We start from the raw sequence: 21,857 nt of genomic DNA on the forward strand, positions 1-21,857 counted from the left end.
TTTTTTTGGCTTGGCGGTTTTTCTGAAAAAGATGGCTCCGCTTGGCAGCAGCAAAAATGGGACCTCTTATGCCAAAAAGAAATGTCCCTACGAAAGAAACCTTTTTTGTATTGTGTTTGTCGTTCAGGTTTCGGGGGACTGGATTCTGGTGATACACGTTGGGCAGCATGCTGTTTAGCTGTCGGCTGAAAATACACAGCCGCAGCAAAGTCACACACTTCCTAGAAAGGCTCTTCTTTCTTCTCGGCGTGAACCTATTCAGAAGCACTGAGGACGACAGCCACTCTTTGATAGAGGGAAGGCGTTAGTTTGCCGTGTGCTGGCTCCAGGCTCGTGTATGAAGGGGGAGCGGAAATGTGGGCTCAAATGTTAAACAAGTTCACAGAAACATACAAACATTAATCCGCTAAAGAGGAGGTTTCGGTAATCACATTTGGAGGTAAAATAACAAAAGTGTTTGGAGAAGTAATTGTCACACTTCGTCAAATGGGTGTAAAATATTATCGGGAGCATCAGTCACTGGCTATCAAACACAATTAAAAAACAAAACCCCAAATAACAAACTCAGCCTCCCCAAAGCTAGCTAGCCTCCCGAACACCAGGGCGGCGCTCAATGCCCTAAATGTAAATGTAAATGTCCTCAATAGTCCACACGGCCCTGTATTCTATAGCACTGAAACTGCTCAGCGGTCTCATCTCCACGCTGATTCGATTCTCCCGCTCAACCGATGACAGCTTCTCATCGCTCGCCTCCTCGGGGCTAAAGGGAGCGAGTTGTCGGTTGAAACTACAGCGTTGGTAAATGCAGCTCAGGTGACACAGGGCATGTCGTAGCCGTGGCATATGACAGACGGGTGAGGGGGGGGTGTCAAGTGGTCAGAAACACAGATGGAAGGGGGGGCCGAGACCCCGTTGTAGCGTGGTAGCTAGCGCGCCCAACCGACGACCCCAGAGTCCATTAAGGATGATGAACCGGCCGAGGCGACCGAGCGGTAAGGAGAGCGATTTAGAGCGGCAAGATATTTCTTATCGCCGGCGTGTTTTTCGTGTGAAATTGGCAGTTAAACAAGTGAGTGGGAGCACAGCGTGTACTACAGTAGTGCCAAGCCGATTTGTCGCCGTGTAAAAGAGCGGGATAATGAAAGAGAGGGTTGGGCTTAATGGTGCCTTGGAGTTAGAGCTTCATGTGTGCGTGGTTCCGTTTCCTGTTTGAGCAGGATGTGGAACGACACGATGCTGGACTCAGTGAACCCCACCTTCACCGTGCCCGTGGAGAATCAAAAAGGGGGGGAGAGAGAGCTTTATTAAACAAAAATCCCGCCCTGGTGTTTATTTAGCATAACTCACCAGACACCTTTGTTTGCGTGCCCCAAACAAAGCTGATACTTTGATCCGAGGTGACTCAGCAATAAAAAAAAGTATAAATGTCATTAGCAAGGTTGTTGCTCATCGATACAAACAGGTACATCGCAGACGTCGGGGTCCGAACCCAAAACCGTTGTTTCCCGAACCCAGAACAGAACATCCCGTCCCGGATTCATCACTCTGTCCGTTCCCTGTCATAAGCCTCCGCCGCGGTGGCGTCTCCGTATTTGTTCCCGTCTCCGCCGTCCCAAAACCTGGCCCACTGACGTCCAGCTGCCTCTCCCACACGGAGGGAAGATTCCCTCCTCCGATACCCTCCGACAAGCAGCACCCCAGCGACGGCTCAGAGAGGCAGCTGTAACGCCAGCTGCATCCAAAACCCCCGCGTCAAAGGAGGAAGCGGAGAAATACACCCTTCATATCCAGTAAGGCCACTCACCCGTATAATGGCCCAGATTACAGTCGCCCGCCATTAGAAAGCAAAATGGAGAGGATATGAGTCTCCCCGCCCCGGCTCCTATCAGAATCTAATAATGGACTCTTTATTTCCTGGCCCCGGCTCGAGATAAGGAATGTCTGGCTCCTCGCTAGGCACCGCCTGTACCAACTGTATTTGTCTGGTTATTTTCCTTCCTTCTTCTTTCGGATTTGTATTCTTCCCCTTCCCGTCTTCGCTCCGTTTGAACAGACGGGGCTCTGGGGGATTTTGTCCGTGCCTTGTTTTTGGGCTGTTTGAGTACACTGTGTTTGCGCAGGTGTGTGATGATTAGCATGGTGGGAAGCGGGGGAAGTTGGGGGAACGGCTATCTGAATACACTCCCCCCCAAAGAAAGTGGAGCACTGCCCTGTTGTTCAGGAGGCTAGGAAGCTTTGGAGGCTGTGTTTGTTATCTGGGGGTTTGTTTGTTCATTTTGTTTGATGACCAGTGACTGAGGACCAGATCATATTCACGACCAAACGGTTGTGAATCTGGTCCTCATCCACTGGTGATGAAATAAAAAAAATCATGTTATGAATTTTTACATTTACATTGAGGGCATTTAGCAGAAGCTATTATCCAAAGCCACTTACAATAAGTACATCTGTGAGAAGAAGAGAAACAACAGTATATCGCTGTCGGTACAGTAAGGATGTTCATAGAACAATAACTGAGTACATTAAGAGCCTGAATTCACGAGGCAGTCTCGTATCCAATTTGACGAGATTCATGCTCTTCAGATTTCCCCACCGATTTTCCGTATGTCACAGAATTCCAAACGCAAGAAAATCATACATCTGTTTTTTGCGCTTTTCGTCAATCACGACAATCAGAGGAAAGTGCTGAATCTCAGAAACCTCCACGAATAAATTGCGAGCGATGACACAAAGCTAGACTATATGCAGGCGTAGAAAATAAGTATAGAGGGTCCGAAAAAGCCAGGAATATCGAAAGTGGCAGCAGAGGGGCAGCGGGGGGGGGGGCAGGTAAAAGGTAACATTAGAGGCCATTCTCCTCAGCACCCTGAAGACGACTAAAAGATTTCATTTAGTTCCCTCTTTGCCCTGCTCATTTCTTCCACAGCAGATGCACTCACTCTCACTCACACACAAACACAGCAATGCAGGTGAATATAGATCACGCACCTGCATGCGCTCATGCACTTAGACACAGAAATGCACACACGCACACATGCGCTCAGACACATACACACAGTCACTAACACATACTAACACATACTAACACGTGCTGACGCAAACAGACATCAGCATACAAACACGCATGCAAGCACACACAAACATACATACACACACAAACACACACACATGCACACACACACTTTGCGTTTTTTATTTTCCTCGCTCTCCAAAACCTGGCTCAGTGGGAGAGTAATGACAAGCACCCACTCCATTAAGCGCACCCTCTCTCTCCCTCTCTCTCTCTCTCTCTCTCTCTCTCTCTCTGCCCCGACTCTCCCCCAACCATTACCCCCGCCCTCACCTCCTCTGCTGTTGCACTCAACTTTACCTTTCCGTCTGTGTTTTAGCCACTCTACGTTCTCTCCACTTTCTCTCTCTCTCTCTCTCTCTCTCTCTCTCTCTTACACCTTATTCTCGTCCCCCCTTCCTCTCCATTGCTCTATCCCTCTCATTTGTTCTTGCATCACTCTATCTCCCTCTCTCCTTCTCTCCATCCACCGATCCCACTGCTTCATCTCTCTCTATCTCCCCCCTTTCTCCTTCCCTTCCGCTACCCCCTCTTTAATCTCTTCCTCTCCATCCCCATTTAGTTTGTCTCTCTCCCTCTGCCTCCTCCTCTCTCCCCTCTTCCTCTCTCTCTCCGTATCCCGCTCCTATCCTGTTATTTTTCCTTTCCTTTCCTATCCATTTTGCCTTTCCCCCTCTCTCTTCCCCCTCCATCTGCTCCTCTCTGTCTCTGCACTCGTCTGTGTGGTCTGGCGAGGCTCCTGCACGTCGGCCTGCCTTCTTCTCCTCGCTCATCCGCCCAAATTGGATAAGAGATTAGCGGCGCTAAGCTACCGCTAAGGAATCCCACAGATGTTCCCTCCCAAGAAACGGAGCATTGTCTCTTTTTCGTTTAGAGATTGATTTCAGTGCTGCACACACACACACATACACACACACACACACACACACAAAAACACGCCAAACACGCCGAACACACACACACACACACAAACACACCGAACGCATGTTAGTCTAGTGGTTATGGTGTTTGACTCACAGCTGAAAGGTGCTGGGTTTGATACTCTGAGCTCGCAGCCTAACCTGGTCGTAACACATGAGCAAAGGGCTCCTTCCCAGAACGGCTCCTTAATTACCTCTATTTGTTTTATATCTAAGCTGCTCTGGATAAAGGACTTAATATCGGTTGTCACACTATATAGCAGTCACATGTTGTGTAATGTAATCTTGTACATTACACATGAATCTTTTGAGTAGAATTATTATTTATGTATAAAACGAGGGACGGGGGACGGGGGGTCTTACTTCTCAGATTTTCAGAGACAAAATGAGAGGGGACTCTTAGGGTCGGGCCCCCTCGGATGAGGCTGTCGCTGGTACTTAAGACGCCATTTACGGCAGAGGAATATTAGGGTGTTGGAGTGGGCCATTTAGAAAATAAAAGCGTGCTGGAGATGTCAGCGGTGCCGAGAGCACGGGTGCGTTTTGTAGGACACCGAAAAAAAGAAAAAAGTGTAATATAGAAACACGAATAATATCGTCTGGCTGTGGTGTGTCTTTATTTATTTTTCTGGCGAAGTGCACTATGCCGCTTATTCATCTGAGCTTTCAGTCACTTTTGTACAAAATCCGGGTTTTTTTTCCCCGACAGAACAAATGGATTCAGAGAGGAAGCAACAGAGTCCTGGCTGCATGGGTTCTGTTCTTTCACCACACTTTCGTTTCCGAGTGAAACAGACCGAATATTACTTTGGGCACTTTGAGCAAGACACACCGTGCAGAGTTAATGTGTTCTCCGGAAAACCGTTTGAATGTCTCCGGATCCTTTTGAAGCAAAGCTCCCGTGTAGCATGTGAACGCGGCTTTTAAAACCAACACATCCGTGAAATCCCTTTTTTATTCAGACACGATGCGTCACAGGACGCATAATGGATTAACACCGATTATTTGTTCTGTGGTCGTGTGGTTCTGGTGATGTCTGCGCTGCGTCTAGCGGGTTCACAGCGCAGTGCATGCTCTTCCCCAGACCTCGCCAACTCTCCTGGTGCTCTTTGTCGTCTATAGCTCTCATGGTGGATTTAGTTTTCTGTAGCTTGAGATCTAACTAGTAGATAATGAATGGAACTTTCTGATTCATGTACTGTAGCTGCTCTACTATTTTAGTTTTGACTCATATTTATTTACAAATCCAGAACAATGTTGAAGATTATTTAGCTTTTTGTGCATGAAAAAAGGGTTACCTTGTTTTTTTTAACGATTATAATGTAATAATTATTGTAATTATTGTACATATACTACATAATTATGACAAAAAAATCGGAAGATAAACAAGTAAAAAGTATTCGTATGATGGGTACAGTCTCATGAATGTCCGTCTTTCCCTCCATGCCTACACACAAACGTTAACGTGTCCCAACGTTTGTCCCCCGCGCAGATCCGTACGTGAAGATCCACCTGATGCAGAACGGCAAGCGTCTGAAGAAGAAGAAGACCACCATCAAGAAGAACACGCTGAACCCCTACTACAACGAGTCCTTCAGCTTCGAGGTCCCCTTCGAGCAGATTCAGGTAGGTGCTGTGCTCACCGCAGGGGGTCTGCCTCAGCCCGCTCACACACGCGTCAGTGTTAAGAGGTCCACCGTACGTTCAAAACGATTCACGTGTCATGTCACGGTGGTCCTCTTAACACTGAACACACATGACTCATGTGTGTTCAGGGCAGGGGGGGAGGGGGGGGGGGGTGTTGTGGCCTCAGTTTCAGGGTTTCAGTTTTGTTGGGGGGGGGGGGGCTCGGTTTGTACGTGCACCAACAAATGTCTCGCACGGCGGAAATAAAGTGACAAGACAACTCTCTGAGGATTCGCTGATTTGGTACACAGTTGAATTCAGGTTTCAATCTTCTTTTTATCTCGCCAAAAAAATGGCCGAGGTCCGTACCTTGGTGAACTCATCGCTTGCTACGGGCCTGCATGTGTTCATTCTTGGTTGACCCGAATGTCCACGGCCTACGTGGAGACAACTTTGAGTCGAGATGAGTGTAAATGTACTTAAGAGAGATTCAATGAATTGGGTTTGGATAAAACCGATCTGCTTAATGACCCTTGTGGATGTTAGTGTGATTATAACGTAGATAGATAACGTGCTGGAGTCAAAGCAAACATTTGACAAAGCTCTCGTTTGAATGGAGGAAATTGGAAAAGCTATCATTAATGATTTAACGTAAAATCAATAATTTAAATAAATACTAATTTCAGATAAACAAAATGAGCCCTTGCCTTGGAATAAATAGCAATGAAAGGAAACGGGTTTAACGGGGTGCTACTTAAATACACGATAATTAATGTAATTAATTTAATATATAGTGATCAATGATACACGATAAGGAGAGGGACGCCGGTGGGTGGCTTTAAATCAAAACTCCGGGGCCAGCACACTAATTGAACACTTCAGAGATTAGAACACTTTAACCAATGCTCACGCTTCCCCTTAAGCCTCCCGTACCATTCAAAGTACGTGCATGCACACCGATCCAAAATGGCCACCCCGGAGGCCTGATGCTTTGTGCTGTCGTGCGTCATCTCAGTGGTTCAGCATGCGTCACTTTTGGAGCACGGAGCCGAATAACCCGGGGCGGTTGTTCAACAAGGAACATTTCTTATTGTCGAGGCTGATCCGGTCCTTGCTCTGCCAGTGAGTGCATCTTGAATGGCTCATCTGAGTGCACCAACGCCCCTTGAATCTCCCCAACGAGGAGCGGATGCATTATGTAGTGTCCTCTGGAAATCCCATAATTTAATGAAGAATGAAGTCCCCGAGAAATAAATTACGCCTCTGTTAGTCCATTATTATTCATTCACTCATGCCGCAGATGCTTTCGTCCAAAGCAATTTACGATGAATACAGAAAGATGCCATTAAGGTGTGCATATAGGGGGAGGGCATTAGCACAACATACAATAAGTGCGTACATTACATTAAGTGCCAGGTCATAGAACATACCACGATAATGGTGTTGGGGTTAAATGTTAGGGTTAATGTAGATTAGGGTGTCGATTCACTTCCCTATGTGTTTTCAATAAAAAATGTGTGGCATCATTAACTTAGTCGCGTGTTTAAATTATGATTTGTATTTGCGAAGCATCAGCGAAGAACTTCCTTCCCCTCCCTTCGTTGACTCAGTTCACCTTCCCACGGGTTCCTCTTGTTATTACAGGTTTAAATCCTAACGTGGAATAACCTTTATTTAATTGTGTACCGGTTGATTGCTATTTACGGAGCAATTTGCAATAATTAAGGGAAACGGAAGCGACCGAAACTTTAATGTTTTGTATTCATTCAGCTCGACCTCCGGGCTTTTAGATAAATCGTTTTTAAACATTCTAATTGTCTCAGAAACTGTTTGGAAATTTCGCACACTTGTCGGTAATTGCTTTATCTCATTACTCTAATAGAAAAGCTGTTATTGATTTGGGTTAGCTTTTGCATCTACAGCTATGCTAATTAGCCGCGCAAGAGTCCCTGGCGTTTATTCTGGGCTTTCATTTAGCTTCCTGTCATCTGGGGGGAGTTTGTGAGCTCGTCTCTCTCTCTCTCTCTCTCTCTCTCTCTCTCTCTCTCTCTCTCTCTCTCTCTGGGCCCTTGGTGCTGAGAGTACTGCCAAATGGGTTTGTCTCCCCACATCTGTTCTCCACGAGGGCTCTTGCGTGATGTATTTCTAAAATGGCAGAAGTCTAGGGCCCATTACTTCGTGACAAGTAAAAAATCACTCAAACACTCCCAACGGTTATGTCAGGGGCTCGTTGAACAATGGCAATTGTATTTCTATTTTTTTCTGACATCACAACTGGGCGTGTCCACCTCGATGCATGAAGGATAGATGAGCAAAGTTTGCTACAGTCCACTGGGTAAGCTGATAGACTGATCTATTCAGCACACATCTAGGTGGACACGCCTACTTGTGAGGTCAGAAGAGGCCGATTTTCAAAACGGCTTGTAACAGTTAATCACTCTCACACCTGATGGTATAATATGTCACCTTTAAATGCCTTCAGGCAATATTCATCCTTCTGGATCAGGGAGGAGTCTTTCGATCCTATAGGAACGTCAATTTGAGTGTCGTCTGCAAAGACCCCGGCACAAAAACATTGGCGACACACGCATCCGACTTAGCATGATCCACAGCGACCGCACCAACCTGAGTGCCGGCGCTTGTAAATCTGCTTGCTAGACACGCCAGTAAGGATTTAAAAACCTAATCATGGACCTTTGGAACGCTAATTTGCATTCCCCAGGAGAGAGCGAAGACGAGCCAGGTTGCTCTTCTTGGGGGAGTTGCCTCATGTAGATAAACACATTGCTGAGAATGCTGGACCTCTGAGTAATCACACACACTGCGCTGCTGTGTTTTCAGCTCTGGAAATATAATGATATAGCCTGCAGTGCTGTCTTCCTGTGGATGCTAATGAAATTCTCACTCCCAACATTAACCAAATGTTCAGTTTTGGTTAAGGAGACACACAGACAGGTCCAACTTGCTGTTATGGATTGTGGTGTGTGATGTAGGAGTGGTAGTCTAAGGAAGCATTATGCATTTGCGAGAGAAAAAATAAATTCTGCTCTTGTTTTTCTGAATTAATGAGATAATTATCTCTGAATTCTGGGACACGGTTTTTAAGGGATATTGATCTGCTCTCTTCTTCTGAGACAAGTTTTCATGCCAGAAACAATTCAGCATAATTCCACATGCAGGTGAGAGATGTTGAGGCATTTCGTGATTTCAGAAAACATAGTTGGATTTGTTTTTGCCATGAAACCTTATCTCCGAGACAATTATGTTGTTACTTCGGAAAAACAATAGCAGAATTCTTTCTCTCAAGTGAATGCATTATACTTCCGTACTTATCACTGTGGGTATCTCCATTAAAAAAAATCTATTTTGCTTTGCCAAAACATCTGTGTTGTTGAATAACATACTCTAAAGAGAAAGAATCCAAACCACAACAAGACACTATACTTTCAGCCCAGTAGTTATAATCCCTTTCTCCTACTTTAGAGGCTATGCTCCTCTGCTTTGATTGAAGCGTCTTTGTTGATCAGAAGTGTTGTCTTTGTCATCAACAAAGAGATTCAGACAACACTGAAATAACAGTTCGGAGCTCAGAAAGACGTGAGGCTTTTAATACTTATCGGGCTGTTGTTTTGTCTACCAAATATCTGTTGATCTCTTTGAGCTTTCTTTGATTCCCGACGAACACGTGATATCAAAGGCACTCGGCAACGAAGCGTTTCGTTCAACAACGCGAGAAACTCGCTCCTCTAGTTGAATAAAACCCTCTTCTTCACCCATTTGTTCTCCTTCTTCTCTCTTGTTCCTCCCCCCTTGTTCCTCCCCTCCCTCCCCCCCATGGCAGAAAGTGCAAATCGTGGTCACCGTTCTGGACTATGACAAGATCGGCAAAAACGATGCCATCGGCAAGGTCTTCGTGGGCCTCAACAGCTCGGGCACGGAGCTCCGCCATTGGTCCGACATGCTGGCCAACCCGCGGAGACCCATCGCCCAGTGGCACGTGCTGAAGGTGGAGGAAGAGGTCGACGCCCAGCTCTCCACCAAGAAATAGGCAGCCGAGGGCCCCAACCTTTACTCTGAGCAGACCCCCCCCCTGCACCCCCCCCTGAAAAGAAAAATCTTTGCCCAAAACTCTGCACACTCCTCCCCCTATTTTAGCAAGTATGTGTAAATACTTCACTGAATATACATATATATATATATATATATAAATATAAATATATATGTATACATATAGGTTTACTTAACATCCCCCTAGACACAAACCAACACACACACACAAACACATGCACACAGACAACCAGAACGATAACACACTCTGAGCGAGGCCCAGCCCCCACTGTGTGTATTCTATGTCTCTTTTTATCGGCTCCTATTCAAATGACTCCCCACAAAGTCCTTGCGATCTTTTCCCCACTGTCCCTAACTTTCTGTCTTTTTCGGTCTGGTTTAGCTTGTGCTCCCCTCCACACGACACTTTCGTTCTAGCGATCAGGCGATCCTCTCTTTCAATCATTGTTGCCCAAGGCCACGCCCCCTTATCCCCTGCCCCGCCCCCTCAAACCAAATGCCCTCTCCTTTTAAGCAATATGATGTGTATAGAAAACGCATGACGGAAAGAGTTAATTCATTGTACCACAGTTGTATATATACATATGTACGCAGACAAAAACTACATTTTTTGTTTATGTGTTTGTATGTTGTTAACCCATTTCCTAATCTGTGTATATCTAGATGTTTTTAATAAGATGTTCTATTTTAAATGATGTAAATGCAGATATAGAGGAAAGCCAATATTATATATATATAACCCAGGATTTTAAAAGTTCTAATTTATTGCATTCCATGAAAAAAAAGGGATTTCCAACGGGCGCAATGCTAACGGAATATATGATGATTATGTTAAATAGGACGACATCCATCTCGAAGTTCGATGGAAGACTTAATCAATAAAACACGTAATTAATGAAGGAAAGACATAAAAGGCCATACACTACTATGGTTCTGTGAAGTGAAAAACGAATTATGCTGCTGGGGATTATACAAGCACATGATTTCTGAAAAAAACTTTTTATACTAATTTCTCAATTGGAGGACCTATTATGTTGAGCGGGCCATTAGTTGTTATCGGAGTTGTTATCGGAAGGTTTATTAGGAGATTTAATTTTGTCCGTTTCGTTCCAAGGTCTCTTTCTTCTGCGCCAAACAGTTTGTATTTACAAGGGCCATCTTTTACTTCTACAGGATTGCCTTTGTCTTTATTTTCATTCGAAAATATAAAAAACTAATATCTCCCCCTAACCCTAGGTAACTAGGTAATTAATTTCCTGTTGACCCTACAGAAACAACCCCCGCCCTCCCCCCGTAAAAGGAAAAGAAGAAATAGCAAGCTGTAGCCATTGTGTCCTTAAGCTTGTTTAACAAGATTCAGTTGACTGCTTCACTTTCAACAACGGTGGCCATGTTGGAAGTGTGTCTCACTCGCGTCCAGGCGTCGGGTTCCAAGGCTCCGTGAAGGAGCCTTAAAAAAATACATGAGATATTTCAACTATTTTTTAGAGCAACTCGACGTCAAAATATTTTTTAAGTAAAACTGCATGATTTTTTTACAATATTTACAAAGAAAAACGGGCGAGCAAATCGGAGTTCGGAAGTTCTTCTGTAGACACCGCTGGGCTGTCTCTTCTGACACACACCCCTCTGCCTTCAATTAAGACGAACGCTTTTGAATCGTGTTTTTTTTTCTGTCGAGAGAACAGAGCGGTCAATATTTGACTGATATTGACAGCCGGAAAGTAAGGTTATGAACACTGCCATTTTAAACCGGACTTGACCTTGTGTGTCTCTCCTTAGCCAGCTCGTGCTAGCTTTGTAGGTTGTAGCTTTTTGGTTTATCGGGAACAATATGTTTGGCTGCCACAGTTAGCCTGAACAGCAAAACAGCAGTCTTTGCTTTGCCTTGCCTTCTCAAAGTGACAATAGAGATAGCCATGTCTTCACTGCCAATCTTAATCTTTTCCGTGGCTACCGTTTTTGCACTTGTGTCTTCAAAACCGACAATAGCTTGTTGACTTCCCCTTCACTCTGGGCTATCGGTGGGCTTGGAGTCAGGCCGAATTGCAGGGTATAAATGGCGTTAACCCGGGAGTGTACGATGGTCTCGGTCGGCCAGTGTTACCGTAACACACAAAAGCGTTTTCTTATTTTCGGGCCGGCAGCAGCAGCAACAACAACAACTGGCATTTTGTTCGTTATCGTTGGCGCATGGATGGGAAAGCTGAAACAACCCTTAACAGGAAATGGTATACGTTAAGCGTTTATATTAGTCCATCGTGTCCTTTTTTGCTACGGGTCAAATCACTTGCAGTTTAAAAAAAGAAATTGACTATGTTTTGATCCATGAAAAACCATGATGTCTCTTACCTTGGAGGACCTTCTTGCGTATACTCAATGCTAGCTTCTGGCGGAGTTTCTAAATGTTTTTCAATGTTATTGTGTAGTGGGATAGCACTATTATGAAGATTAAAAAAAAAGAAAAAAAAAGCTACTATGTCATTCCATAGGCGTCTCTGACCGGGGGACTGCTTTGTGTATCACTGTGACTGCCTTGTGTGCTTAGAAATGTAGACTTTATCAGTAGGTAGTCCGCCTGTCCGTTTTGTAGTAATGTTGTAGCGTTTGACGCCATCAAAGCCTCCTGTATCTCCAACCCCCCCCTCTACATGCAGTCAGAAAGAAGAGCGCCAAGTTGGCCAGGTTGATAATACTAGTGTACGCCCACTCCCAGCCTCCCCCCCCCCCCCCCCCCCCACCACCCAACAATACCCAACACCACCACCCCAGAAAACACTCAATTGATCAATTTGAACAAATTTAAAAAAGAGCACATCATTTGAGGTGGGAATATGAGAGTGAGAATGGGCTGTTTTCACACTGCATTTTGTTACTGTGTCATACTTGTATGCTCATCCTGTGGTTGAAACATGGTTGGCGATGCCCAATAATTAAAATGAGTGAAAGATTAATACAAATTAATGATACGAACATTTAGTGAGAGATGTTTGATCCTTTGGGTAAAAACAGCACATGAGGATTCTTTGCAGTATGAAGAAGATAAACTTGCTAAAAATGCTATTTTAAAAAGAACAATTTTGTGTTCATTTATTTTTTCTTGGTTCATTTGCATATTTCCCACCATGCTACAGTTTTTCTCCTTGCACACTGATCCAGCATATGTTGTTTCAGGGAGTTTAAAGAAAACAACCAAAACTAGACGATTTGGTCTTTGAATCTCCTTCTCCTTAAAAAAATATACTGTGTATATATCTCTCCATCACGTGTCCAGTATGTATATCTGAACGAAATATAAATGACTGAATATACAATATCCATCAGTCTTGCTGTCATAGTAGTTATTCAATCTCCTAGAAATATGTTATTATATCTCACCATACTGCTCGTGTGGTCTCCACCATGTTTTCCTTTTGTTTTTGATTCTTATTGAATACCCTTTTATATTTGAGACAAAACTCTGAATGTACAGTATGGCCTGTGTGTTGGTGTAGATTCTAGATGGTGTTCAGTCTAGGTGTACTTTGCACTTTTTGTTATATATATATTTTTGGTTAATATTGTTATGACATTTCTTTTGAAAAGCCCCCCCCCTCGCTCTAAACAAACATTTCCACAGCAGTTTCAGTACATAAAACAACAAAGTGATGGATGCATATTTGATTTGACATGTTTGCTTTAAATTGGATATACTCAGTATCAGCTTCGGATATTAGATGTGTCGACATCTCGAACGGCCTAAATCCCTCGATATCAAGTTCTGTCGAACTCCCCACGTAGAAAATTGTACCTCCGATATATATATATAATATATATGTGTGCGTGTGTGTGTGTGTGTGTGTGTGTGTGTGTGTGTGTGTGTGTGTGTGTGTAATCGTTATCAGGGAATTCAGTTACGGGCAGCATTGCAGAACCCATCGGACCGTGAGGTGTGTGGAACTATACGACACAACAAAAAAGCCATTACCTGCACTGAAATGCAATGCTACTCTCATTACGGTTTCCTACCAAAGTACACAAATGCGTAATCTAACCGCACAAACCGCTGCTCCCCCCCCCCCAACCCCACCCCTGTACCCACGTCGTCCCTCCCCCCCCCTCCCACAGGCAAACCTTATCGACCCACGCGTGCAACCGGGATCCTCTCGAAATGGCAAAAGGCCACCGAGCCAAACACTTGACCCTTTCCAAGACAAAGCTGTGTAAAGTATTAGAATCTGATGCTGTAGAACGATCCTAGTTGCCTTTGTGTATGTCAACTGCCTGCTTGAGTATTTGTGTGTGAAAAACCTTTTTCTCTGTAGAAACTGTTTGGGGTGTTTTTTCCTCTCTCTCTCTCTCTCTCTCTCTCTCTCTCTCTCTCTCTCTCTCTCTCTCTCTCTCTCTCTCTCTCTCTCTCCCTCTCCCCCTCCCCCTCCCCCTCTCTCTCTCTCTCTCTCTCTCTCTCTCTCTCTCTCTCTCTCTCTCCCTCCCGCAGTGAACGCGGGATGCTGGCGGTTATCTTTGCTGTGTATACCTTCCTTTACTTTCTCGACCAGGTGTTTAACTGTTTCGTTTCACTTTGTGTAGTGATTCACTCTGTGGAGTTTTCTGACTGTTGTTATATAACTTCATATACACAAATGATCAATAAAATGTTTTCTTTCCTGTTGATACAGAAACTGTTGGTGCCTGCGTTTGTCCATTGGTGCACGATGCATTCATGTTGACATTTGAAATGCTCTCACTATCATACGCTCTCTTGTTCACTATCAATGTATGATAGTGCATGTAAGAGTGTATATATGTATGTTTGTATTGGTGTGTGTGTGTGTGTGTGTGTGTGTGTGTGTTTGTGTACGCGGGTGGGCGTGCGCGCATGTGTGAGTGTATGTATGGGTCTTTATATCTATGTTTGAATGTATGAGTTGCACACAGGTCTCCAGAGATGATAAACAACAGCCAGCACTGCGGTGCCTTGAAGACACTGGCTATAACCTGGTCAGAGGTTCAAATTAGCATTACAAATCACATGACATCTTCCCATTTTCCTCAAATACTTTCATTAGGTCTCCACGAAGAGACGCCCCCAGCCGGTCATGAACTAAAGCCTTCATAGCTGATCACCAATAGCTCTCTCAACCGCGCCTCTGAGGCACTATGATCTAGTTTGAGTTCCACAGGACATCATTACATTAGGTTTGCATGGAAACTGCCTTCGCCTAGTGACTCCAGACACACAGATACACACACAAACACACACACACACACACACAGACTTACGCGGGCGCACACACACACACACACACACAGGTCACACACACAAACACACGCAGGCGCGCACACATACACACACACTGGTTGTCATAGCAACCTTTATTCATTTCAAAAGCTGGAATACATTAAAATATGTAATCTGTATCTTTTAATTTAGCATTTCTCGCAGCCAAAGGGAGCGATCAGTATCCTTTAGCTGCTGGTTAGCAAACGTACACATGCTTTCCCTGTATTCTGTAAGCATAACAATATACTGGTGGCAATACACTGAAACAATCAACACCAGGTCTAATGCCCTGCACCAACCACAACCTCAGTTCTCATACCCATTCAACAACCCCAGACATAACTTGATTGATGAAATAAGAGTCTGCAGAATGCAAGAAGGCTTGCGGATGTACTCCCTGATGCTGCTGATTCAGCTGTCACTCTCAGATCGTCATTACACCCTGTGGCCTTGGATCTTACACATATAAATAAACATAAAAAATAATTAAATGTATATATATGTATATAAATATGTGCATATACATGTATTGCAGTGTATGTATTAAATTATAAGTGATTTTAACGTATATTCAAAGCTCTAAGCTTATGATGATAATATAGAGCCTATTATTATCATAGAGCTCAATCAACTACTTTTTTGTCAATCGAGAGCTATTTCACAGATGGTCCACTAGATGTCATGATTTAACCATTATGTGTAGACTCAGAAGCACGTTACAAATTGTATCTAATGTTAATATCCATGAGCTATTTGCAGTTTGCAATATTTAAATATAAATTCTACATTTTTACAAGGGAGTACAACAATAGTTTGGAATTTATATCAGAACTTAAATTAAAAATGTAAGTTGTATACAGATTTGTGACACGGTATTCATTTGGTTATTTTCATTTGTGTGTTTTTCATTTATTCCCTTATTAGTCGAAGGCTACTATATATCGATTGAGGTGCTGTCCGATGTTTAACCCCTGAAAACTCTCTAAATTTTCTATTTACAAAGTCTTGACATTTGGCACCACAACGGCCGACTCTTACTTTGAAGAGAACCCAGAGCAGTAAATCCGGAAGTGGACTCCTCGGCTACTGCGCATGTTTGCTGCGACTTCAGTGCTAGTTTGACAGCTCCTCCAAATAGTCTCCACGGCGATCTTCTCCTGTACCGTTATCCTCCCGGTTTCTTCGACTCCTGAAGTTGCTGTATCAGTACCATCATGCTCTCCTACATCCTTGGCGTGAGTAAAAACCCAAACGAGCGGCGATCCCGCCCTTGTTCAGCTCCATGTAACCTTTAGCATGGTCGGCTAACTTAAGTTTTGCAAGCTTCTATTGAGGGGCGGTTCTTCCCAAAGTATTTGCAATGACTCATTTGATCCCCCCCCCCCCCTCTGTACTGTAAATAAACCACCAGGGGAATCAATATTTGGCTGGGTCGGTCCTGCTTTTAAATGCACCACACCCCACATGGGAGTAGGGACGTTCAATGGGTTTCAACAAGTCCCCTGACCTGAGTCATGATCGTGATCCCTCTGCAGCTGATCCGAGGAGGATGGGACGGCATCATCCGCCTCCTGTTCAGTATCTTCTCCTCCAAGCGGAGGACTGCGATCACCCTAGTGGACCCCAACATCAAGTACGCCCTGCGACTCATAGACAAACAGGTAATCCCGTCAGTGTTCAAGATGACATGTAGGCTACTTTTAGACGTGTAAACAGTCACATGTGTAAACACACACGCACAGGTACACCCACACGTATACATACGTATACATACGTATACATGAGCATGCCCCAGCAGAAATGATATGTTTGAGGCTTTACCACCAGGTGTGAGTGTGATTAGCCATTACATCTGAAAGATCATTCTAACAGCCTGACGTTACCCATTGGACTGTAGCAACGGTTATCTGTCCATCATTAATCTAGGTGGACACTCCCACTTGTGATTTCAATAATTCACATGGCAGGGAAGATTGATAAACATATTATATTAGTATGCTACACGTGAACCTCCTAAAATGGTGCAATTTGATTGGTTTGCTGTCTCAGGATATTGTGCAATATCCCTTGATTGAGATCTTAAACTCGGGATATTGCGTGACGGTCGTCTCGTCGCGCTAATAAAAACAAATAAACCGCTAATAAAACAAATAAATCCCGGCAAAAAGGTTTAATAATAATAATAATACATTTAATTTATAGTGCCCTTTTTATCCGAAGATCTCAAAGGGATACAGGTTAAAAGCAAAAGCAAAAATAAAAAGGGGGTTTAGGGTTCACGTGTAGATAAAGTATAAATACACTTGATACAAGAGTTAATAAAAAAGCTACTGATATGACTAGCGAACCACTCATGTATGCTGCTGTATCAAACCCCATGTTTGATTTGCAGATGAGTTATTCCAGGGTTGAACCAACATTGGTTGTTTTTGTTCCTGCAGATCGTGAGTCATGATACCAGAAGGTTCCGCTTCGCTCTGCCAACTGCCGGCCACATCCTCGGGCTCCCCATTGGTGGGTGCTCAAGGTCAAAGCGTGTGATGTCCTCTTCTTTTAAGTCGGGCAGTGCAATTATTCCATTACGATTTTTGGGTCCAAACTACTATAATCTAGTTGATATTTTTTATTAATTTTTTTATTCATTAAATGTTTATAGCAATTGCAACACTGAACAGATGGATCGATTTTTGTACATCATTTTCCATTTGAACATTTTCTATTTTAACATTTTTACGTATTTTTTTAAGGGGAAGTGCTCAGTAAGAAAAAAAAAATCGGAGAGTATTGCTGAATCATGCATAATGTTTTTCAAACTTGAATAATCGTGATTTCAATATTAACAAAAATAATCAAGATTATGATTTCAGCCCTAGTTTTGAGCCAGCAGCCCGCCAAAGCTCTTGACGATCTGCTCTGCTTTTCTCTCCTCTTACCAGGGCAGCACATTTACCTGTCGGCTAAAATCGACGGTAAGCTGGTGGTGCGTCCGTACACACCGGTCTCCAGTGACGACGACAAGGGCTGCGTCGACTTGGTCATCAAGGTGTGTGCTCAGCCTCATGATCACCATGGCAACCAGTGATGACTGCTCCATTCGATTTAGTCTGCAAACTTTGCTATAATGAACATATGATAGTTGAATATAACCGTCCCATGTGTGTATGGTGGTGTTGTACACCATTGAGCGGTTTGAAAGAACACGCAAAACTAAATGATTAACTTAGGTTTTGTGGCCCTCTCACCAGGTGTACTTCAAAGATGTCAATCCCAAATTTCCCGAGGGCGGGAAGATGAGCCAGTACCTGGAGAGCCTCAAGCTCAACGACGCCATCGACTTCCGCGGACCCAGCGGCCTGCTGGTCTACAAAGGCAAAGGTGAGCTCGCCGCTGTATCCTAGCTTACTAGTTACAGCTGACATATTACACCACCAGGTGTGAGTGTGATTAGCCGTTACAAGCCGTTTTGAAAATCGGCCACTTGTATCACAAGTGGGCGTGTCCACGTGGATGGATGACGGATGGACGAGCAACGTCGGCTACATTCCGCTAGGTTGGCTGGTAAGACTGATCCATCCAGAACACATCTAGGTGGACACGCCCACTTGTGATGTCAGAACGGCTTGCAAAGGCTAATCACACTCACGCCTGCTGGTATATGATGTCACATTCTAAATCATTTCACTTACTACATTAGCTAACTCTCATAGCCTACAGCTGAGCTTAGTCCAATATCTTACACTAATAGTCTAACCGCTCATCTTTTCCTCGTAGTTCACTCCCCGAGCTAGTTAGACTAGGAGCCTACTCGGGCTCACTCTCCTAGCTCACGCCGTTGGCTTATTCCTTTAGCCTAGCTTGCTATGATCCCCCCTCAGTAATCGGCCCACCCTTCTCTACGTCCGTCTGTGTCCCTCAGGATCGTTCGCCATCCAGCCAGAAAAGAAGGCGCCCGCGGTCATCAAGAAGGCCCGACAGCTGGGCATGATCGCCGGAGGAACCGGTAAGCTGAGCACAGCATTGCTTTAAGTGTGTGTACAGTCCCTTGTTCCTTCCCGAATCCTGAACCTGGGCACGGTCGATACAGATTATATACCGATACAGGTTCTGGCATTGTAACTACTAATACCACTTGTTCCCATTGAAGTGTTTGTGATGTTCTCCGCCAATGTAGTAACTGAGCTAGCCAGGTGATGTTATCGGTCCGGCGCATAGACTTGGGTCATTTTCCGACACTGGTATTCTACTCTCAAGAATAAACAAAGTGTGATGACTGACGGATGGGATGTCCCGTTGTGATGATGTCCCATACGGGTAGGGATCACGCCCATGCTGCAGATCATCAGCGCCATCATGAAGGACTCCCAGGACGCCACGGTGTGCCACCTGCTGTTCGCTAACCAGGTGAGGCGGACTCAAAGGGAGACTGTACCCTTAGGAGGCAGATGTAATGGAGGCCTCACGTTCTGATGCTCTACTGCATACTTGTTGGAGGTTGTCACTGGCGGCTGTGTGACTGGTGCTATTGATTCTTTGTATTTACATTTACATTTAGGGCATTTGGCTTTTATCCAAAGCGACTTACAATAAGCAGATTCATCAGAAGAAGGAGAGGCAATTTATCGCTGTCAGTACAGTAGAGATATTCATAGTACCAAGCACCAACAGTTGTTAGGTTAACCCAATCCCTTAATACAACAAAGATAACTAGGATAAGATGCTACACTATGCTAAGTACCGTTTTTAGGTGCAAGGAAGTACAAATTACCATAAGTGCGTACATTCAGTGCCGGATTGTATGCTTCGATGTCCCTTTTTGATGTTCCGTTATACTTTGATCTGCATAACGGATCAAAGTGTCCTGCCAAATGACTCAATGTTTATTTGTTTGGTGAATGCTCCGTTTTAACCTCTGATCAGCTGATCCATTGTTGACCGAGGAGATTTACACAATCGAACAACCCTTTCCTTCTTTTCCTCCTCGTGCGCTCTCAGACCGAAAAGGACATCTTGCTTCGGCCGGAGCTGGAGGAGATCCAGGCCAACCACCCCGACCGCTTCAAGCTGTGGTTCACCCTGGACCAGCCCCCCGCTGGTAAGCTCCTCCCCTGACCCCTGAAGCTCCTCCCCCTGAAGCTCCTCCCCTTGAACCATAAAGCTCCTCCCCACTGACCAATAAACCTCCTGACCCCTAAAGCCCCTCCCCACAACCCCTTAGGCCCCTCCCCACAACCCCTTAGGCCCCTCCCCCCTGAAGCCCCTCCCCACCGACCCCTAAAGCCCCTCGCCCCTGAAGCCCCTCCCCACCGACCCCTGAAGCCCCTCCCCACCGACCCCTAAAGCCCCTCAACAGCGACCCCTAAAGCCCCTCCCCACCGACCCCTAAAGCCCCTCCCCCCTGATCCTCCTCCCCTCTGACCCCTGAAGCCCCTCCCCACTCATCCCACTCTAGCGATCGCTGAGGGCCGAGTTCTCAGCCTTGTTAGCGCTCCATTGGCCCTGTTCTCGTTGATCTGGAGGTGTTTCGTAACTGTCTGCGTCAACATTGCAGTTTTCTCTGTGTAAATACAGAGGTGTAACTGTTTTAACCTCTTGTATTATGTACAGAGGTGTAACTGTTTAAACCGCTTGTATTACGTACAGAGGTGTAACTGTTTTAACCGCTTGTATTAAGTACAGAGGTGTAACTGTTTGTAATAAATACACAGGTACACCTGCACTAACCTCTTGTAATGAGTAGAGTTGTAACGGTTGTAACCTCTTGTATGATTGAGTACAGAGTTGTGACAGTTGTAACCTCTTGTATTCCAGACTGGGACTACAGTGAAGGCTTCATCAGTGAGGACATGGTCCGAGACCACCTGCCCGGCCCCAGTGAGGACGCCCTGATCCTGATGTGCGGACCCCCACCCATGGTGCAGTTCGCCTGCAACCCAAACCTGGACAAAGTGGGCCATTCCAGCAGCCAAAGGTTTATCTTCTAGAGATCCGGCCGACGACCCACTAGGGGGCGCCTATTCCCCCCTCTGTGTGTAGCTCGCTGTTGGTTATTGCAACCCCCAAAGCATTCAAAGCACTCATGCAGCTGCAGAGTTAAATATTGCACTGTGTATTTAAGTGATGATGTGAATCGTCATAGTTTGATATATATATGTTGAATACGTGTGGATTATTACGCTGTCAAATTGGTGGGGGCAAGTGATTCTGAAAATGTGGGGTGGTTCTGAGGATGGTCAATGAACGTTTATGCAGGAAAATTGCAAATTGAACCTGCCCTCAGGGTTTGACTGAGAGGTGGCTTGAGATATTAAATGTAGTTGGTAAGGGAGCGTGGACGAAAGGCATGTTTTGATGGAAGTGGGAGGTGTTTCTACATTTGTTTATTATTTTTTTTACACCCTTTCCCCGAGTGCCTTAAGAAAGCTTTGGTTCGGTAACACAACTAGATATTTTACATATAACGATCACGCATAGTATTTTATTGGGGCTCTCAAGAATGTTTGCTGAAATGTTGTACCTATTCGTTTTATACATTGAGTGATTTGCTTCCTCCATTATCGATATTCTTTTTGATTGTTGTATCGATGTGCCTCTTGGCTTCGTCTTATAATTTGATGATTGTGTTTTGGCTATGCAAGATGCCATGAATAATAAAAGCAAATATCTTACACACTACAATTGATTGATTCTAAATCGGTTGTCACTTTCCCCTGAAATATGTAATTGAGTCTAACTCATACCTCACTCTTTGTTGTTCAAACTAAATGAAGTGTAACCTGTCGCCAATGAGTAATTTTCTAGCTATTATACCCCAAAGGTAAGAGCTTGAGTTACGTAACAATTAAATCTCAGATGGTATAAATTCAAACAGTTAATATTCGGCTAAAGCAATGGTGAGCAGAATGGTGACGGT

General features: G+C 44.6%; 2 protein-coding genes across 4 annotated transcripts in view; both read left to right on the forward strand.

The window, feature by feature from the left end:
* Nucleotides 1–13,002, forward strand: part of syt1a (synaptotagmin Ia) — a 164,629-nt gene extending 151,627 nt beyond the window's left edge. For all 3 annotated transcript variants that reach the window (XM_030342003.1, XM_030342004.1, XM_030342005.1), the window contains 2 exons: nucleotides 5,483–5,616; nucleotides 9,458–13,002. In XM_030342003.1, the coding sequence (XP_030197863.1) occupies nucleotides 5,483–5,616; nucleotides 9,458–9,664 (341 nt within the window). In that variant the 3' untranslated portion in view covers nucleotides 9,665–13,002. The remainder of the gene's footprint in view (nucleotides 1–5,482; nucleotides 5,617–9,457) is intronic.
* A 2,992-nt stretch (nucleotides 13,003–15,994) lies between these two features.
* LOC115532316 (NADH-cytochrome b5 reductase 3) lies at nucleotides 15,995–21,619 on the forward strand. The gene is made up of 9 exons (XM_030342024.1): nucleotides 15,995–16,182; nucleotides 16,483–16,608; nucleotides 17,389–17,461; nucleotides 17,884–17,990; nucleotides 18,193–18,322; nucleotides 18,864–18,947; nucleotides 19,263–19,348; nucleotides 19,940–20,039; nucleotides 20,756–21,619. The coding sequence occupies exons 1-9, from the start codon at nucleotides 16,162–16,164 to the stop codon at nucleotides 20,926–20,928; spliced, it is 900 nt and encodes a 299-aa protein (XP_030197884.1). The 5' UTR covers nucleotides 15,995–16,161; the 3' UTR covers nucleotides 20,929–21,619.
* Nucleotides 21,620–21,857: the final 238 nt, after the last annotated feature.

The sequence above is a fragment of the Gadus morhua genome, chromosome 19 (assembly GCF_902167405.1).
Source record: "Gadus morhua chromosome 19, gadMor3.0, whole genome shotgun sequence".
In the NCBI taxonomy this organism is placed as follows: domain Eukaryota; kingdom Metazoa; phylum Chordata; class Actinopteri; order Gadiformes; family Gadidae; genus Gadus; species Gadus morhua.